General features: G+C 30.0%; 1 protein-coding gene across 2 annotated transcripts in view; it reads left to right on the top strand.

Moving 5' to 3' along the window:
• The window catches only part of LOC121129132 (ATP-sensitive inward rectifier potassium channel 12), a 34,581-nt gene that overhangs the window by 4,788 nt on the left and 8,719 nt on the right, over positions 1-21,074 (top strand). For both annotated transcript variants that reach the window (XM_071893570.1, XM_071893571.1), the window contains exon 3: positions 18,988-19,147. In XM_071893570.1, the coding sequence (XP_071749671.1) occupies positions 18,988-19,147 (160 nt within the window). The remainder of the gene's footprint in view (positions 1-18,987; positions 19,148-21,074) is intronic.

Below are 21,074 nucleotides of genomic sequence, written 5' to 3'. Positions count from 1 at the left end.
ATGTTTTAACATATAGAAATATGAATTAATTTCAATCACTTAAACTTGATTAATTATTGAATTGGTAACTGTTTATATTTCAATGGAACACCCAGTAATTTATGTGTTTTAGAGATCTAATTTATGCGACACATTTAATTTTATAAGACGTTATTGTGCCGATCTTCACAATTTAAAAAACACACATTACGTCATTCAAAAATTTATCCATAAAGTCGGTCTAGACTATATTTTAAATGAAAACAATCCAGACCAATTTTTGGTAAAACCAGTAAAGACCTATTTTTTCTTTGGGACCTATGTAGACCGATCTTTTTTAAAGAATCAGTACGCGAATAATCATACCCGTCTTAGACGGGCTTACGGTTTTCAAACGGAAAACAATACTAATTACGTTTTATTTGTTTCGCGACTTGTCTTGTAGTTTTATATACAACGGTTTAATCTCGATTATTTGCTACACCAGTGGTTTGCTAGCTTGTTATTTAGCCATTACTTGACTCTTATTTGTACTATTATGTTCTTTTATGTTTGACATTAAATTATCTGTATATTTTGAACGCTAGCATATAATTACTAGGTTCTTCTCAGTGCAATTATATATTAATAATAAACGATATTTTTAAAGATGTTCATACTTTAACTAGCTATATGTGAGGCTTGAGAACTGAAATGTTGGTAGGGCTCTTAATATTATAAATAGGATGCGTCAATACAATGGATTGTGAGACATTTAGTTAATGATTGATTTAGACTAAATCGCCCATTCTCAATTTGAAAAAATAAGTTTTTGGTTGTTTTTGTAACTCCAATAATTAAAGAAAGCGAAAATTCGTTAAAAAATTTGAAAGTTTGTATAGTCTTCCGAAATATTTATTTTCTTACAAAATACTAAATTTTGAAAAGTAAACAATATTTCAAAAGTGTTTAAGGTTTTTTTCTCCTAAATTCATTTACCGGCTTGACAAAAAGCTCTCTGGCAGTTTTAAAAATTAATCTAACATTGACCACAGTGCTTAAATTTGCACCTATCTTGATAAAAAATAAAATGAAAAAACTGATTTATTAAGATATCATCTTGCTTTTTATAGCTCAAATCTGCCGCCTTGGGTTGAAATTACCGTCTTAAATTGCTTTCTAAATGCATGGTATGGCACGGCGTTTTCGCTTAGTAAGTAGGGATTGCCTGCCAAGTCTTCTCAATGTCTGTCCTCAACTCTGCCACAGACATGTGCCGATTTTGAAGGCCTCCCCTTCAATTTGGATCCAAATTTTGTAAGTTTAGGGGTCCAGGTCTGAGCTGGAGGGGGTCCACATCTCCTTTGACTTAACCCCCCCCCCCGTTTTCCAACACATTTGAGTCTTTTTTCTGGTATAAAAGGAGCCTTATCCTGCTAAAAGACGAAGGGGAGATCCCCAAAAACCTAATGAATCCATGGCAGCGCCTCCTCCTTGAGCGTGGAGATATAGTCAGCTGCGTTCAGGTGGCCTTGACCCTCCTCTTGACCATAGAGGTGAAGACCCGAGGTCGACCACTTCTAGGCTTGCCTTTACTAAGGTAGATTGTGGCTCTTGCTTCCACCGTTTCTCTGACAACTTGTGTCGGAGTTTAAAAAAAAAAACTAAAAATGCAAAATGGGTAATATTGCGAACATATGTTTTGGAGATGTGTACCAATGTAATAAAAAAATTATTTGAATTGATTTCGGAATCAGAGTGGTAGAATTAACAATTATATTTTGTATGTAAAAAATAACAAGTATTAAGTTGTTTCTAATAGATTTACTTATAAGTGAATGTTCAATGTGCCAGACCGTTTGCGGCACAAGGTGTGTGTGTCCCTGCTACGAACTAAAATTATTTTTTTATGTAAATGGTAAAATAGTTTTGAAGTAAAAAAATGTACTATAAAGGAACTTGAACTGATATAATCCAAACTAAATGGAATATTGAATGATAAGTATTGGATACAAAATTCTCAATTTTTAACCCTTACTCAAGCAAGTTTTCTCTAATTGAACTTCATTGAATTTTAATTGAATCTTAGATCATTTATTCACTGATATTTTTGAGTAAATCCTTTTTTTTCTTTGTATTTTACATCCAAAGATATTTATATCACGGAGTTTCTTCACTAAAGCTAAAATTTACATTACATTTTGTAGCCACTTTTTTTCCCCCCAAATAATTATTTTTATGTTCCTTTAATTAGTTAGATGGAGTTACACTGATTAAGTAAACATTAAAGTACTCCATTTACTCCATAGAAAGTATATTTATTTTTCTAGGAATCGCCTAGGTACGAACGCACATTGAATTCAAGAGAATAACTTCTCCCGAGCGCTTTGACCATCAGCTACGGCGATTCCATTCCCAAATCATTGTTCTAGACGTTGATTGGTTGAATTATAATTAGATTTTGTTCAACTTATAAGATTTCCAATCAATTATTGAACTATAGTTCAATAGTTGGGAAGAATTGTCCCACTACCAATTATTTTTAGGCCATTTTCTATGTATGTTAACAAAAAATCATAATTTTGTACTTTTTATATAATAACTAATATAAAATTGTAGCAAAATGATGCAAAAATTACCTTACCAAGTTGTATATAGACTAAGTAATTGCAAAAAATAAAAACAATATATCAGTATTTGTTTGTTTAGTCTATTTGAACACTAGATGGCACATCGAATTTTAAAACACCGTCATAACAAACATGACAACGCATATTTATTAATACTAATAATTTATCTTGCAGTGGACATTAAGACTATTGCAATTCAGTTAGGCATGATCAAATTTGGCTATAATTTACCTCAAATTTATTCAAATATTTCTCAGATCAACCAGAGTCACTCGGAAGTCGAAAAATATAAAAAATGAGTGACTAAATAATAAAACATTCACTGAATAACTAGTTTGAAAAATAATAGTATGGTAAAGCTACTTAATCTGACTATGAATTTTTTTGTCTCTACGTTACTAACATTTCTATATTTTCTTTTGTTTATTTTTGTAGGAAAGGTTGTAAGTTGAAATAAAGTTAACGACATGATATATTTTTATCGATAAACATGTTCTTTAAAATTTTTTCATTTTCAACATCACTACTTTTATGATTATCTTAAGAGAATCTATTTGAAAAAAAAAAAAATTCCATCCCACTTTTTCAATCCTACTTTGGAATAATTTTTTGATATAGCCTTTTAGTGCCCCTCATCAATTTTTTGGATCCACCTACATGTTAAAATAAACAACAACTCTAGCAGACGGGGTTTTTATCATCACTGGAATGAATCCATAACTTTGAGACAGTTTTTAATAGGCTATTTCATATAAGTAACTGATTTTTTTTAGAGATATCATTCATTTCATAAGGGGAAAAAATATATATATATAAGCGGGTTTTTTTTTCTTAACAGATAAGATGTATATTTTCATGAATAAAAAAATGTCTTAGTCTACAGTACATGGTACACTGGACCTTCATAACGAATTAAGAAGTAGAAAACTAATTCTTATATAACAGACTTACAAAAATAATACAACGAACAGGTTCTAGGATAAATATTAATTGTTATTAGTTGTAAAGTGAATACGTTTTTAATATTTATGATACAGAAACTGTGCCGTCAGAAACCACTTTCCATAGTAACATACAATGAATTTTGAATTATTTAGCCCATACTTTTCTTTTAAAAGAAGCCATATTTATCATTTGAAGTAAATCACTCAATATTGACATTTTCATGAAATATAACAGTTCCGGCATGATTCAGAATGATGTATTGGTTCCTGTTGATTTATATTCAATGTCCAGGGGAAAGAAAATAGTGTCAAACGATAGTTTCAACTGCGTATGAGGATCACCATCAAAGACCTCTGAAATTCTAATTAATGATGCTCCCATTAATTTGTCTAAGAAATTATTTAATACACTTCTAAACTTCTTTTGGTTAGATACGATCAGTTTTCTGATCACATCAAAATCTTCGAATCTAAAGACATCTGTTAGTTTGAAAAAAGTAATTACTTTTACAATTCTTTCTGAATTAATTGAAAGACTAGCTGGGAAATATATGGAATATCTCAAGGATTTATTGTTTTCAAATCAAGATAAAGTTCTTTCATTTTAAGTATAAATTTATTGTCTCAAATATTTGTGGATGTTGTTAATTGTGGTAAAGATTATATTATTATTAATAATACATGCCACTATTAGATAAATTTAGAGAAAATCGACTTCCTTAAATAACAATGCAAACAAATTTATTGAGTTACGCCTATATTTTGAGTAAAACTATCAAATATAAGGGTAAATGTACATAATCACGGCACAAGGATAAACCTCTCACTCAATTATGTTCCAATTCATATGAATTGATTCCATGATTTATAGTTCAAATCAGCACTAAAAAATTGGTGATACAATAACTAAATTGTTTTTGCACACTATTGTATTGGCTAGTGTTGTCTAAGTCTTTATCTATCAGTCCTCAGGACCGATCCTTCAGACATTCAGAACAAGAACTGATTAAAAAAAAAAAAAAGTTGAGTGACGTACTCAAATACTTTACTTTATCAGTTTTTAAGACTGTTATAAAGTACTGAACGGGACTGGAATGAGATTTAACTGGACGGCACTGCAGTCTTCGCTTCTAAATAATGATGACACAACACTTTTGGCTCCTGGTGGTAGCCAGGAACACGATATCCGCATATATAAAAAGTACAGTTTGTGTCCTTTATGGGTACACACACAGTTGGGCCTAGAAAACTGAAATTTTGCGTAGGTGCCCCTTTGAACCTGGTCAGGATATATTGGGTTGCCGATTTTAGGGATTGGGTCCTATAAGGGGGCTTATTTTATACCCAAAACACAAATATTTGCAAAAATTAACCAGTTATCGAGGGTTATTTTTATACGGTGTACATATTTAGAGAGTGATTCATAGTTAGAGACACATTAGATTAAGAGTATTGTAAATAGATATTTCGCTACCCAAGGTAGAAATATTAGTCGAAGTGGGTCTTTGATCACACTGCAAATAAATGATCCAAAGACAATTTAGAGCATATTAAGGCAAAACCTTTTGACCTCTCTCTCATGTAATCTTCTTCCTCTCGACTTTGTAAAGTAGGGTTTATTTGAAGAGGAGGTCAATTTAGCATTCTAGCCTGAGCAATGACTACCTGGTGGCAGTTACAGAAGCTTATTTCGGATGACGTTGTGCACACTAGCAGCAAGTTAGTGACATGGTTTGATCATTAAGTTGTTCAGAACAAAGGCAAGCACACTGTATGAGATATTGGCCAATTACAGTACAGTGTTAATTACAAAAAAAAAAGTATTAATGAATATTTCTATAATTTCTAAAGGATTATAATTATTTATGGGCTAAACCGTATACAGGAGCTTTAGCCACCCCCACCCCCCCTAACGTAAAAAGAAACAAATTCTTCAAATTTATTTTCCAAAACATAATTTTTTAAATTTAATTTTCAAAAAAAAATTCCAAAAAATTTAATATTTAACATTTATTTTTTGATTTTTTTTGAAATATAATTTTAAAAATTCTTTTGTAAATAGCTATGTATTTTGATTTTTTTTTGCACAAAAAAAGTAATATTAAGTTTTTTTCCTCAAAAAGTCGGTAGATCCGGAACCGACAAAATCAAAAAAAGACAAGAACCAAAACTGTAATATATTGCTTGTCGGTCTCGGTTCTTGTGCTTCTGTTCCTATATAGAATATACAAAGAAAATACTACATATTATATAAGAATAAATTAACTTTAATCAAATAAGTAAATTTGTTTAGTTTTTTTTTTTTTGTACAATTGTAGTGTTTAACAATGTGTTTTTTTACGTTCTCGCGAGGGTGATACAGTTGCATCTGAGTTCCAAATTCATATTAGCTTCTTATGGAACTGGAAAAGGGGTTTTAGTTACCAGACGGTGTGAATAAAAGAGGAAAGGGATGAGGTAGGTTATGGATCCAGGTCCGTTACTAAGCTTGTTGGGATCCTATAATATAGTAACTGGAATACTTCTTAAGACAGTGTTTCCCAAAATTTACTATGCTAAGGCCTCACTGCACTAATACATTTTTAGCTTAGGCATGTATGTATGTGTACTGTGTCAACTGAGAACAATTCTCAATGCTCCATCTTCCTGCACTCTCTCCTAGCCTCCCCTTATGGTCCCACTTTGAAAACTTTTGTCTTAAGCAACCTTAGTTTTCAGGGACCTTGCTGGAACTTGGAAACTACGCACTCTGCGTATAAGGTAGCTGCAGCTAATATTGTATTAAATATAATTTACTGGGCCTGAATTTTTCAGTGGTGCCTCTTGTTCTAAGTCCCTGTTACTAAACTGAGCCCGTATATAAAAGAACCGAGACCCGAAGCGAGACCGACAAGGCTGAACCAAGACCGAAACCATTGAAATGAAAGAACCGAGACTGGGATCGATAGAACCGCTGAACTGAACCGGCACAACCTTCCATATATGTATTTTTATTTGATAAAAAAACACTTTTAGAGAAAAGGAAAATGACAAAAGGAAACAGGGATCCCTTGATAAGAAATCTTTCAACTATTTTTGAAAAAAAAAAAAAAAAATACACTTCAATAATCATATTTAAAAAACATTCACTTCAATAATCATATTTAAAAAAATACACTTCAATAATCATATTTTTTTTTTAAAATACCATTAAAGTAAATAAAGACTTGAGCCTCAACGTCCTACCAATTTATGTAATATTGGGGGGGGGGGAGGGGTTAATCCATCCATAGGATAGAACATAACTCATTTTAAAACTCGTTTTATTAAGAAATAAAAATAACAACCAGATCTTCAAAGATTACTGGTTTTTTCATTTTTTTATCTCTACTTAATAATATATTTTTATACCTTTGTTACTAATTTATTGAAAGTGTTTGTTGTTCAGATAAAATACCAGCATACAGGGGTACAATACTATAATTATTCGATCCAATCTTTTTGGTCTGTTACGTAATTTTACATAAGTTTCTAATCTGTTACTTTATTGTATTGATACATATTATTATGCTCTAGGCAGAACCAAATAATTATTTATTCTATAACAAGAAAAAGTTGATTTTCTCCTTCTTATTACTTCCATCTATTCTGATTGTTGGCGTTTGAAAGGAAACAACTCAACCACACTTATAAAATTCAAAATTGTTAGGGGGTAAACTGGTTCTTAACACTACATTACTTTCCTACATTTGCTTGGAACAATATTGTTGTTATTTTGCAAAATGCATACTTTTTTGGTTGCAGTCTATCAATAGAGCGTTGTTGCTACGTGACGTCGGCATTGATGATGTCGGCCATTTTGAGGAATTAAACAACCAAGTTATCATTCATTCGAAAGAAAATAGACAACTTACTAGTGCCTATTGAAAATCCATCCTTTTAATGCCTTTTTTTGTTATATATCAGTAGATTTAGGATTTGTGAGTGATCGCGTAATTGCTCACTTTGACCCTTTTTTTTGGAGGGGGGGGGGCTGCTCCTTATGCCCTGTTTTTGAGTGAAAATGGCTCATTTTTCTTTACTTGTATGACATAAATGTAGAAAGTTTGGGTTCTAATTAGATTACACAACAGCTTTTGATGATTATTGAATGATATTTTTCGGAGGAAAATATACCTACCAAAACCTCTTTCATTAGGCTTTCTTTTTGGAGGTAAAATATGTATATGATGTAATCAGGGTTATGATTACATGATCAGATATGTGAGAGAGCCAGATTCTGACAGCAACTAATTAGAGAAAGGATAAATTTGGTGAAAAAATGACTGTTGAATAATCCCCATTTTATCTTACAGCAAATAAGAAATACATTTGCGCCAAATTGATCTTCCATTTATGCGAAAGGTTGGACGTAATATCAGTGGTAGTGAGATGCCTCCATCTAACAAGACCCTTGACCTTAACACGAACTTTAAATTTACTCCAAATACTAATGTAGATGGCTTTTAGTATGTATGTTTAACTACTAATCGAAGATAAAAATTAACGGAAGAAAATCTTTCTAAAATATTGATTTGTTGATATAGTTAATATAGCCAAATTTATCAATAAACTATGATAAATACAAAACAACACTAATTATTTTAAATCATTTTTATAAAACTGTATTTTTCTTTAATTGTAAACTACTCAATTTTGATATTTTGGGTGCTCATTTTTCAAAAAATTTCCAAAAAAAAATCCCTCAAAAATCCTTAAGTCGATATATCCAAAAATAAAATGTATTACAAATATGTTAATGTATTTACTAGGAAATCTTACATATTTCAATATTGTAGATAAAAATTATATATCGTAATTAAAAGTATAAGATATTTTAACTAATTATCCTATAATTCTCGTCGCAAATCCATCAAAAAAATTACTAATCTAGTAACTTCAGAGAGATTTTCAATACTTTAGTTACTTTGATTTAATTCAAATATCCGTGTTTATCATTGAAGTCATTAAGAAGTATTCAATGCAGGTATTAAGTTTTTTTTCTTTTTTATATAAATTAAGCTTTTTGAAGAAGTTCTAATTAAGAATTTTTTTTTTTTTTTTGAATGAAGAAAATTGATTCAAAAATGGATCCGCAAGGAGACAAAAGAAAATACTTGTTTTTCACTTTTGTACTATTTTAGGTGGAGTGTCCTTGAAATTAAGATAGATGATTTTCCCCACCCAAAAGCTTGACTCGCTTTAGATAGCTATAACAAGGGAGTTGGCTAAAAAAATTATCAAGACCTGTCATAGTTTTTGACATACTATTGAAGATGAAATTGAGGTAGAAAGCTCTTTTATTGAATTTGCAATACGCAACATAATATTTTGGTTAGTGCTTGATTTTTGGATTTAAAAAAAAAAATTCAATAATATTAAATTTCAGTGGAAAAAAATTAAATATTTTGAAAAATATATTTCAAATTTTAATTTTTTTCCAAAAAATATTTGAAATATCTAATTTTTTCAAAAATCCACAGCCATTCACCAAAAAATTACATTTTTTTGAGAAAAAAAATCAAAAATTAACTATCTTTCGCAAAAAAAATCAATTTTCTGGGAAAAAATTTCAAATATAAAACTTTTTCGAAATGAATTTCAAACATTATATTTCATGTATATATCTTTTTCAAAGATGTACAGTTGTTAACAAAAAAAAAAAAAATTGTTAATTAATTTAAAAAATTAGGTTGTTTGGAGAAAAATTTCAAAAATAAGTAGCTATTCACAGGAAATAAAAATTTTTGGGAAAAAAATTTGAGAAGTTTAGTTTAATTTCGAACATAATTTTTTTTAAATTTTTAGTATAAGGGCAAAATCCTTAATTTAAGGGGGTAGGATATACAGCACCTCTAGCCCACCCCTTCCACACACACGCCCCTTACATACATACACTTTTGCAAACAAGCGAACACAATCTATCCATTGTTTTTGTTGTCAGCTGTCGATCAATTCTCCCCCACTTGTAGTGTAATAATTATTTCATAATTTATTATTTTCGATAAATAAACTAAGTAATAACTTGTTATATACTTATGTATCCTTTCCAAAATGACAGTAATGCAATTTCTTTTTGATCCTTCGTCATATATATGTATATTGGCCATTTTTTTAGTTCTATGAAGAAATTTTGCCTATCATAAAAAAAGACAATGTACAGCCATGCTTTTAAAAAAATGTTATTAGGGAATAGTAAAATACCGTATCGAATAAAATACTATGTAGGATTTTAATAAAAATTAAATTTTTCAAAGTTATTAACGGTTCAATATATCATGGCTTAATCCACCATTTTTTGTCAGGTACCCTGTCTGTAGATATATGTATATTATGACAACCAACATATTTCTTTTATTTAATTATCCATTTAAATAAACTTTCCTTTTAACTGTTTATTCTTTGATAATTGATAACCTTTTATAAGGGCTTATTGAAGAAGAAATCTTATCTGAAATTATAATCAGTTTTTCTTAAGCTCTTAATGGTCTGTCCAAACTTTCTCTATTTGGATTGAATATTCTTACAAATGGATATCACCCATTATTACTTTGGTGTAGATGACCACATATGTATTTAAAAAAATATATTTATAGAACCTCCTTTACCTATTTAAATATCCTACACGTCGATACTTTTATTGGATCACGCAACCATTTCTCCAAAATAAACAGAAAAAGACCCAAAATCCATTGGGTCTTAGTCAATTGATTTTACGATATGGAGTTATTATACAATCCTTGTTTGAAATTTTTCACAACTTCCAAGGTGCCAATTCCAACCATTTTCTCGCTTTTTTAAATAAACACATATAGTGTGTTTTCTTTTCAGCTGTTTTCATTCATTTTCAAATGTAGACTTTTATATGATTTAAAGCAGCCGAACTCTATCTATGGTGTACTCAAAAAAAGTTATTGCACATGATTTTTAAATTAATTTATATCAATCAAGGGCCTTCCTTTAGAATTCGATGGATTTCCTTCTCGGTCGTTGATCCCTATTTTGATAGAATTATCAATTTAATCGATATATGATGATAACTATTCTAATATATAATCATTAACAGTTGGCAACAAAAAAAATACAAAAGACCAACTATCCTTCGTTTTTTTAATATTTCATAACCCATTTGACAGTCGAGAGAATGGATCAAAAAGCGAGGCGTGAAAGGGCAAGGCGTAACCACTGGTATTTTATCTCTCCTTATTAAGAAATGAGGAATACAGTCCAGCCCAATCCAATCCCACCAAGTCAAGTCCTACTTGTCGGTCCTTATAGAAGGTAAAATCGATCCCTCGTGACGTCAATCAGGGTGTTTTTCCTTTTTTTTATAATTATGTTATATAATAAAATAAATTATATAACTGAGTATGAATATAATAAGCTTGTATTCTATTCTATTATAAATTAAAAAAATAATATTTTTTGCAAGATATTAGCAATAATCCTAGTGCTTGTATATATATCATATTTGTCTTAATAAACTATCGATAACTTTTAGAAAAATTCTAAGGAACAACAGTTAAGGACCGGTGTAGGACCGATTCCAATTATCGACAGTCCTAAAGAACGGTCGGAACGTACCTAAGATTCGACTGGGCTGAATAAATAAGGAAAGCCACAACGTTAGGTACCCCAATTATACAAAAACTTACTCAGTACTTTGTTGTCAGCTGTCTATGTTTATACTTCATTCTTTCTAATCAGTATTATGAACGTTGATTAGTTAAATTTTGATGGGCTTGCGTTAAACTTAAAACATTTTAAATAATTATTGAATAACATTTCCATATTTGGAAGAATTGACCCAGAATTGGGTAACAACTGATTTTGGGCCTTCTTTCTGTTTCTTTTCGAAGGAGAAGTTGTAAGTTAAAGTAACGACATGTCTGTAGATGCAGGGCGCTATTATTGCAACAAAACTCAATAGGTTTTTAAACGATAATCATGACTCAAAAGATTATGAAAGGTGAAAAAAATATCAAGCTCAAAGCAAGGAAATAATACCACGGAGTAATTTTAATTTATCGACAGAAATTTAAGTTCTTCTTAGTGTTTAAAATTTGAGATCCTGTCAGGATTTGACTGAATAGAAGGTGCCATACTGGCTATACTTGTACATCAAACAGTACCTTCATTTTATTTTTGGACAGGTGTTGCCGTGCCTCACACAAGTTACCTAACCCCGGGGGGTTACCCATTCCAAGATCAATATGGATGTTTAGTACCTTTAGTATTTGTCTCATATACCGGGTGATATATAAAAATCTAAACACTATAATTTTAAACTTCAACGAGATATAATTTATTAATTGATTGACCTAGGCTGTTTTAATTAATTCCTCTGGGTCCAGTTTGGCCTTTTCAACAGAGCTCTTCTTCCTTTCCAACGTTTTTGGACTTGTTGACGGCGTAGAAAGTAAAGACGATCAAGTGCTTGAAGTACGTGAATGGAAATTCGTTGATCACGTTTAAGTGTCATTTTTTTCGATTTGTTTGGGTGAAATAATAATGTTACTATATAAGGTAAAAACTTACTAGAATAATATGTAGATTTAATTAGCGAATGAGTCAACCATAGAACCCTAAATATAACTTTAATGTCGTCAGTATTGATCAGCATCAAATGTCAGGAGTCAAAAAGTTAATTCAAAATTGGTTGTCTCAAAAGGGGAAATCTATAACTTGCGTCCATTTATTATGGTCTTCTCATCAGTAATAGATGCATTTTTATGATCAATATAACAGTATCTTCATACCTATCTATGAATACCATTATAACAATATATATAATATTAATTTTTTGCACCTTTTAAAGATTTGCTAAGTGAATCAAAAGATATATTATTGCACTACCACTTTGCACGATCTTGAGAGTAGATGTGAGTTGTGAGTTCGTCAAATATGAAGGAATGTGAAGTGAAAAGGGGGTGAGGGGGTGGGGGAGTTGAACCGTGAACTGAGAGAGGAGACCATGGAGGAAATGACAAGGAAGCTGAAAATAAGGATGCATGATGAAATGTGATACTCCCTAAGAGACGAAATCACAACTCCTTTACTCTCAATATCTTTCAAAGTGGTAATCCAATAATACAATATACCAAGGAAAAAAGTTTATAAGAAAACAGATGTTTATTGAATTTATTTTCTAAAAAAAAGGTCAATGCAAAATGATAATGTAAAGATCAAGCTCCAAATATAATACTGCAGACGCTCCTGTAAAAATGTCCTTCGCTTAGCAAAGGTACTTTTTTATTTTTAACTTATCAGGGGAGTTCGCAGGTTCTGCCTGGAGGGGCTGTAACTCCCCCTCCCCAACCTCCAACTAAAGGATTTTTTTTTTACTACATAATTTAATATCTGATATTGAACTTAATTTTTTCAAATTTTTTTCCCAAAAATTTAATTTTTCAAATTTTTTTTACCAAAAATTTAATTTTTCAAATTTTTTTTACCAAAAATTTAATTTTTCAAATTTTTTTTACCAAAAATCTAATTTTTCAAATTTTTGTAATAGTTGATGATTTTTGACTTTTTAAAAAAAAAAAAAAAATTAATATTTAATTATTGTTTTCAAAAAAAATTTAATTTTTGGAGAACAGCTATAGATTTTTGAAATATTTTTCCCGAAAATTAAATTTTTGAGAATAATTTTAGATTTTTCAAATATAATTTTTTTTCAAAAATTTGTATTTGAAAAAAATCCAAAAATTAAACCTCCCCCAAAAAAAAAAAAAATATATATATATATAATCCTGCAGACACTTTTGCTTTCTTTGAAAAAATTGCAATGATTGAAGTTCAGCTTTCAGCTCTCCCTGTCTCCAATTTCGTGATACAAACAAAAAATATGACGTCCAGACAAACTTGTTAACTATTCCCAGTCAATAGTATAAATTTGATTATTGTAATATTTGTTGCTAAGCTCCAATTAAATTGTTATATGTAAAATAATTACTGGAACATATTGCATAATATATTAACTAAGTAAGCCCCTCGCAATCCTAGTATCAAACCATCAAAGATTTCCTCAACTAATTATGTAATGCCCTTGTATGTTACATTAATAATGTAAAACAACATTTAGGATTAACTTGAATTATTTATAAAATCAAATCAATATTTTCGATTGGATTAATATTGTCGTGTTAGATGAATGATGACCAAATATGTTAGATAAGTGAAAGATTTTCATCATTACGATATGTGGGCATTTAAACGTTACACTTTTTTACATTTTTGAAGAATTATTAACTGAGGAATCAAAAAAATTATATATATTATTTAATCATTTGAAGGAATTAAACGACTAGTCTACATAATATTGTACATGTTTTATTAAATACAGCATCCACCATTCTCATTGAACTTTTCAAGAAAAGATAATATCTTTTTTTTTTTTTGCTGTAATTAATTATCCTTATAAGCAATTGAAGAGCTTCCACACTCAATGATACTTATAAGAGGCTGATGTCTCCATTTATGACCTTACATCCAAAGAGTAAGCTTGGGTGATAAAGGGTTACAAATATTTTGGCCAAAATTTGGATAATCCTTACACCAGGAAATCCTTCTTGCTTTTGTAAAGTACAATTGTATTGAAAGCAAAAAATACAAATCAGATATATTTAGAACGTATTCACAGACGTCACAAATCGCATCATAATTGAATACGACATCATTTTGGAGGATCATAGGTGATATTTCCATTAATAAAATTGACAAACGTCTTAGAAATTGTGATGAAACTTCATTAAATACCTTGAACTACTACTTGATGCCAATCATATTTTAATTTAATCGAGTAACTAAGGTACTGAAAAACACAATTAAATCACTAGATTATTGCAAATAATTTTCTTTTGTATCAATTAGGACGAAAAAAGTTAAATATTTAGAGACATCTGATCCTTGCAAATGTAAAGGTTAATTTATTGCCTCATTATAGATATACGATATAATTTCATACTTTTAAATATGTATTAGGTTCTGATATATAATAAAGATAGACGTTAGTAATATATATTTTTATTAGACAGTAAAGAATTAAGCCCTTTTATTTTTCAATCCCATTTTGACATCCAAATACAGGTCACCATGATTCTTAATCTTAATATATAAAAAAAAAGGTTTTCATTTTTAAGAAATTTAGTTGTTTACGGCCTCAAGATGGCCAATGTCAACAATGTAACGTTAAATGAAAACGTTATACTGCTCAAAATTAGAAATTACCTTGAACAAGTTTTTAGTAAATGTTGAAAATGATATTTGCATCTATCTCGATGGAACATGGAACTTTTTTTTGTAAGAAAAAAATTAATTGTATATATATATTTATTAAATACGAATGTTTGTGTGTGTGTGTATTTGACTGGGAATCACGCCCAAACCATTTAGTAAATTTCACTTAAAATTTTCATGTAGGTTTTTTAGACTCAAGAGATGGCTCTGCTATCATTTTTTAGCCTTTAAGGCCATGGTTGACTTTAACTAGCATGTGTCTAAATAAATATTTTTTTGACAAACAATCAAATATTTCATATAAGACAAAAAATAAAGAACGTAAAATATAAAGAATTATTCTCGCTGCATTTTGGAATGTATCTTTGCACACATTTTTTAAAGGGAAATTATAAGGTTTAGATAAGAAAAAAGAGGAAGAGAATATAAGACAAAGGATTTTTGACAATAACTTGAAAAAGGAGCAAAGGATAGTTCGACTATAATATTTTTTCTTCTGTAAGCCTTATAATCTCATTTTTTTTTTTTAAAGCAGAAGATTTCATAATTAATTATACATGTTTAATTTTGAAATTAAAAAATGTCGATGTGGTCCTACACATAGGCGTAGAACATGACATTTTTTAAATTGACAACTTTATTTTTGACAGGATATTATAATAACTAATGCAATACAAAGTAGGACTTGAAATTGAATTATTTTTGTATTTAAATTTGGAGACTATTGAAATGTAAAAAATTCATTTTTTATTTTCATAAAATACATTTCATCGATGACCTTCTTTTAAAGTAAAGCATTTATTTTTTTAAATTGATAATATTCTTTAAAATTTTAGACTGCTGATAGACTAATCTAATTATTTTTCAAATGACTAGCCTATGAATAAAAAGTTTTACGTTTTGAAAAAAGAAAAAAAATTGGTATCAAGTATTCATGCAGAGTATTGTATGGGTTCGTATTTATTCGGTCCAGTACTACTTATACACAAGCTGTGAGGAAATTCTCAATAGGTATGGTCGTATTTTTTAAACTCACACTCAATTTTTCCTTTTATTAATTAAATGAATGTTGAAATGACTGAGTAGACGAAGAACAAGCGGCTCTACATAAAAGAGTCTTATAATAAAAATTTGATTATGTGCCTTTGGCAAGAGTTATAATTTTTTTATTCTTATTTTTAATAGGCTCTGTTTCTGTGCTAATACTAATCCAATTCATGAACACATTACATAACCCTTGACATGATATTCTTCACATAAGTGGAGAAATATAAATGTACAGGGTATAACAGATAAATCATAACAAAGTTTGACTTTATCAGAATGAATAACAAGGGCATTGCGGTCGAGTTAAGGGCCATATTGAGAGGTTGAGTCTTAGCAACTATTTGGGTACGATTTCGCTCCGAAAATATCAAAAACATGCGTGGCAAAGAGCGGCTATTGTTTACTAGCTCAAACAGTAAACAAGCATCAAGGCTATTATCAACTCCCCCGGGTACCCCAAAATGGCCGTCTGAGATGTCCAAGTCCATAAACAAATAGAACAACGTCTGAAGGAGCCCCTTAAAGCTTCGAAGCGATATGAAGGGGACCTCAATCTTCTAAATGGGACTTAAAAGATCCATTGAGGTGAACCCAACGCAGCCCATGTTTAAACTGGTCCAGGGACCCCTTTTTCTGGATGATTGCGTTTTTTTGGGCTGTGAAGGACTTCAAACTCAACTCTTATCAGCCACCGCCTAAGTCAATCACCTTCAGCTTTGGCAAAGATCTTGTGGCAGTTGAAGATAGGCCAAATTCCTCCTCTGAGATTTTTCTCAGAAAAGTAAAAAGTTTTCAACGTCAACGCCAATAGCATGTATAGGATTGAGCGTGTGTTGAAGTTGGATGGTCTCTATCCCAGAATTACGTTACCGAGATATTTTTTGGGTTTTACACCTAGGATAAATACATCATTTAATTATTTCAATATATAATATTTTTTATATTATTATAATTACAAATGCAACCAATTATACTATTTTTGAGCGGCCCCAATTGTGTACTTCACAAATATAACAATCCAAACTCAACCAAAAATTAGTTTCTTTATCAATTACTATTGAAGTTTTTTCTATTGTGGCTCAAATCTGGTCATGGAATATAAAAACAACCTACAAGCTCTAAAAAAACCAACCAATATTACTGATAATGATAAAATTAAGAAAATTAAGATTGAGAATATATTAGGGGTATGACTAACATTAAATGGATTCTTTCTATAATATAAAATATATATACTAAAATTTAATGTATTTATTAACTGGATCCTGATATTTCTAAGGATCTCACAATTTAAAAATGAATTAACTGGGATCCTAGTCAAAGATAATTTCCCGGTAGATGATAAACTAATAAACAATTAACTCTACAACGTATACCCATGAGGTGTTTATTAGTTTCAGAGTTCAGTACAACTTCGGGTTTAACCGGGCTCGTGTTATAATTCAGTCTACAAAAAATCGGTCTTGATCCGGTCCTACAAAAAAATTATTTCTTTTAAGTCGAAGTTTACCGTTTGGTTTGGATCAAAATATAGCTAAAGATCGGTATAGAAAAACTCATTTAAGACAAAACAGAAAAAAAATTGATTTTTAGGCTAAGTTTTAGCACTGGTATTAAGGTCATTTCCTAAAAAAGTCATTGATTTGAATTTAGGAAAATAAAAACAAATTATAGTCACTGTTATTCAAAAAACTAATTATTACATGACTGAAGTTGTTTATAATCATGTTCCAAATATTGTAGTAATTAATGATCATTACACATAAGGAAGAGGCAATAGAAATAAATTCAAGGAAATTATATAAATATTCTTGTAATGTTAAAAAACGAAAAGTTTTTGTTGAGTCTTACAAACAGACAAAGGAAAGCGGTTTTTGGAATTTTCTTAGTCCAAACCGCTGGACAATTTGAGTAATTATTTCACCGTAATAGTTTGATTGCGTTCGCTACGTAGGAATAAATGACAATTTAAATTTGATTTTTTAAATAAAAGTGAGATACTATTTTAAAATGGATGATACACATAGATTTTTTTAACTGTTGCCAATTATTTGAGAGTTGAACCCCCATAGTCCAATTCCCTTTTAAAATGAGTTTTTCAAATGCTTATAAACCTTTTAAAGAAAATTCAAATCTTGGCTGCTATTTCGGCAACTACATAATTTTTCAAATCTTCATAGTAACCTTCTTTTTTTTTTGGGAATTATGATCGAATTATGATAACATCCAAACTTGGGCGATGGGGGCATTAAAAAAAACAAAAAAAAACTTTTCATTAATATTTTTGACCCTGACTTAATTGAAGGTAAATTTTAATTACATCACTTTTAACCATTAATATTTTTTCAAAAAAAAAAAATCATTTAAACAAGTTGATTGTCAAGACAAATTGATTAATTAATTTGGTTTTTTAAATGCCTGCGTTGCCCACGTTTAAGTTTTCATAATTGACTACTTAAAAACTTTTAGGCAAGTATGTATGAACGAAATTTAATTTTATACATAGCTTATATTTAAGTTTTCTTAAATACGTTGACGTCATATGTTTTTACCTTAATTTAACAATAACTTGAGTTACTGCAATCGAAGGCTATAAAAAGAAGTATCAAAATTACGTTTGTAAGCTTAAGGATACTCTTGTCTACATAAAAATTAAAATATGTTACTAATGAAATACTACAGATTATATTAATATATCGTTTTTTCTCGTGACGTTTACAATTTTACTTCTTCCTTTGCATGATTTACGTTATTAATTCAATTAAAATAGAAAATTGATGGAGGGTGTTTAATTAGTTATAGTCAGACAAATATTGGTCACGCTATTTTTGTTATTTGTTTTGTCAAATATTGTAATAATAGACCCTTTCGGCTGGTTACCAAGTCATCTAGAATTGCTATTAATTATGGGATATCAATTGGTTCATTGATATGTATGTAGATTGAGTCTTAATGAAAACCATTATTAGAACGAGAAAATGCCTCATTTTGTGGGTACCTAAAGGAAATTTAGGAAAATATGTAGGTGTATGTCCCCTCTAACGGATATTATGCCCCATTCTGCCCAAAGTTTTGACTGCTATGCTCTTATTGATAAAGTCTGTAATGCTCACTTTAATTTATAGCTTTTTTTATTCCATACATTTTAGTCAATTCACCGTCCAAGATACAGGATATAGAAATGGTTACTTAAAATGGGACGCTCATAAATTTTACAAACCCAACTTAAAACCTAATGCAAACTCTGACACGGATGAAGATGAGAAGGATAAAAAAAAACACGAGGAAATGGCGTATCCACCGAAAAAGGTAAGACTGGATTCTAAGTACCTGTCTAATTTATGTTTTACAAAAAAAAAAAAAAAACTGGACATACATATATGTATGTAAGTAATATCCCTTGAGCTGAATTTTACTGCATGAGTATTTTCGAGTTTCTAAAACAAAACATGAGGAATTAAGAGCCACACTCGTTACTTACCCAAATAATTGTTACGCAACCTAATACTTTTTGCTTGCTTACAAACTTTTCAGTAAAAAAATCCTATTTTTAAAGGAATTATTAAAAAGTAGTCATAGAAAAATGTTTCTTATAACTGATATTCCAAAAACTAGTTTAACTTATTTGAGTAATGGTCATAAGGGATCTTTCAATTATTCACACTTTGAAGTTTTTCTCAGAGACAGACTACACATAGGTTTACCCAAGATTAATAGAAATACAAAGCTATACTATAACGCGAGTACGACTGATGTTCGACTTCCACCACGCTTTTTAATATAGAGGTCATAGTGTATTAGTGGTTTCGTGTTTTCTCAAATCTGTTTTTCTTGGCCAGCAGTCGGTACGATACATTAAATTGAAAATTCTAGAAAGCCGGATTACATGATGGTCTAACCTTGTATTTCTATTAACCTTGGGTATAGCAAGGTTTTTGTATGACACAATCTCACTCTGTCAACAAAATATTAGCTCATAAGTGCTTATGACGGGGGAAAAAAATCCCCAAAATAATTAATAGGAAGGGGACATTGAATGAAGGTTATTAAACACTAGTGATGAAAAGTTTTGGATATTTTAAAAAAAGAGAAACCAAAAATCACGTGGGAACCCTACCAATTAAAAAAAAAAGCTTTGGAAGAGAGCAGCTTAGCTGTCATGACGTTTCATTAGATCAGCTACAAGCAGCTATAACGAGAGAGAAGGAAATACACAAGAAGATGGCAAGAATTACTCCCGTCTCGATCCTCAATTCTAAGTCCAACAAGAACTATTACTCCACAATAAACTACTATCCATCTTGTATGAGCACAGCCGAATGTTGAATCAGGTTTTGAATATAATTGAATGTAGAAGGAAGTTTACCACGCAGGAGTAGAGGAATAGATAGTTCATTCTTTAGATTGGTAATAAAAAAAAATAATAAAAAAACCAATTAATTATATTTAAATTTTTTTAATCTTTTCCCATAAAGGAATTACTACTATAGAGTATTGACATGAATCATTTGCTTGCCATATATCTGTCCCACCGTCTTAATTAACAAGTTCCGAATAATAATCCGCTTTTAATGCCCATGACCCGAGTTTTTTTGTAATTTTTTTATAACTTTATAAAAATCATGTACTCTTTGGTTTGGCGAGTTTTGACTCGTGACACATCACTAATATATGTAGTCAAACTACAACACATATATCCATCCTATCATTCTTTTAATCATATAAAATGCGATAAACTTGTCTTTACTATGATTAACATATAGGTATAATAATGCCCTTACTGGGAGAGGATCACAGTATCCCTATTTTGGATATTGTGAATTATCATTATTACTGTTTGAATCTCCTCCATGAAAATATTGTTAACTTTTGTTGGGAAAAAAAAGTCAAATTAAGTTGTGATTTTTTTCCTGGGTGTTACGTTTGTCTCCTGTGAACTTTAATTGAACTTGATTTTAAATGGAATTAGACTGGGTAAGTTTTAGTTTGATAAATCAATATAAGGAGTTGAACGTCTTGTAAATTCGAAGTTGACATATTATTAATGTCTCATTATTCGAGACTTGCGAATCTCGAACAGGGCTCAATTCCTTATTTTAAAAACATTTTTTTAATTTTCCTTAATTAGTGGGATGGAGTTGCATTGATTAAGTACTCGTATAAGTAAACGTTATAGTATTGCAATTACTTCATCTGACGTAAGAATTGTCTTTGAAGTCCATATGTATATTTTGAC

Source organism: Lepeophtheirus salmonis, chromosome 14 (assembly GCF_016086655.4).
Source record: "Lepeophtheirus salmonis chromosome 14, UVic_Lsal_1.4, whole genome shotgun sequence".
NCBI classification, from domain to species: Eukaryota; Metazoa; Arthropoda; class Copepoda; order Siphonostomatoida; family Caligidae; genus Lepeophtheirus; species Lepeophtheirus salmonis.
Note: the sequence above shows the minus strand (reverse complement) of the source record. Positions and strands in the feature narration are given on the sequence as shown.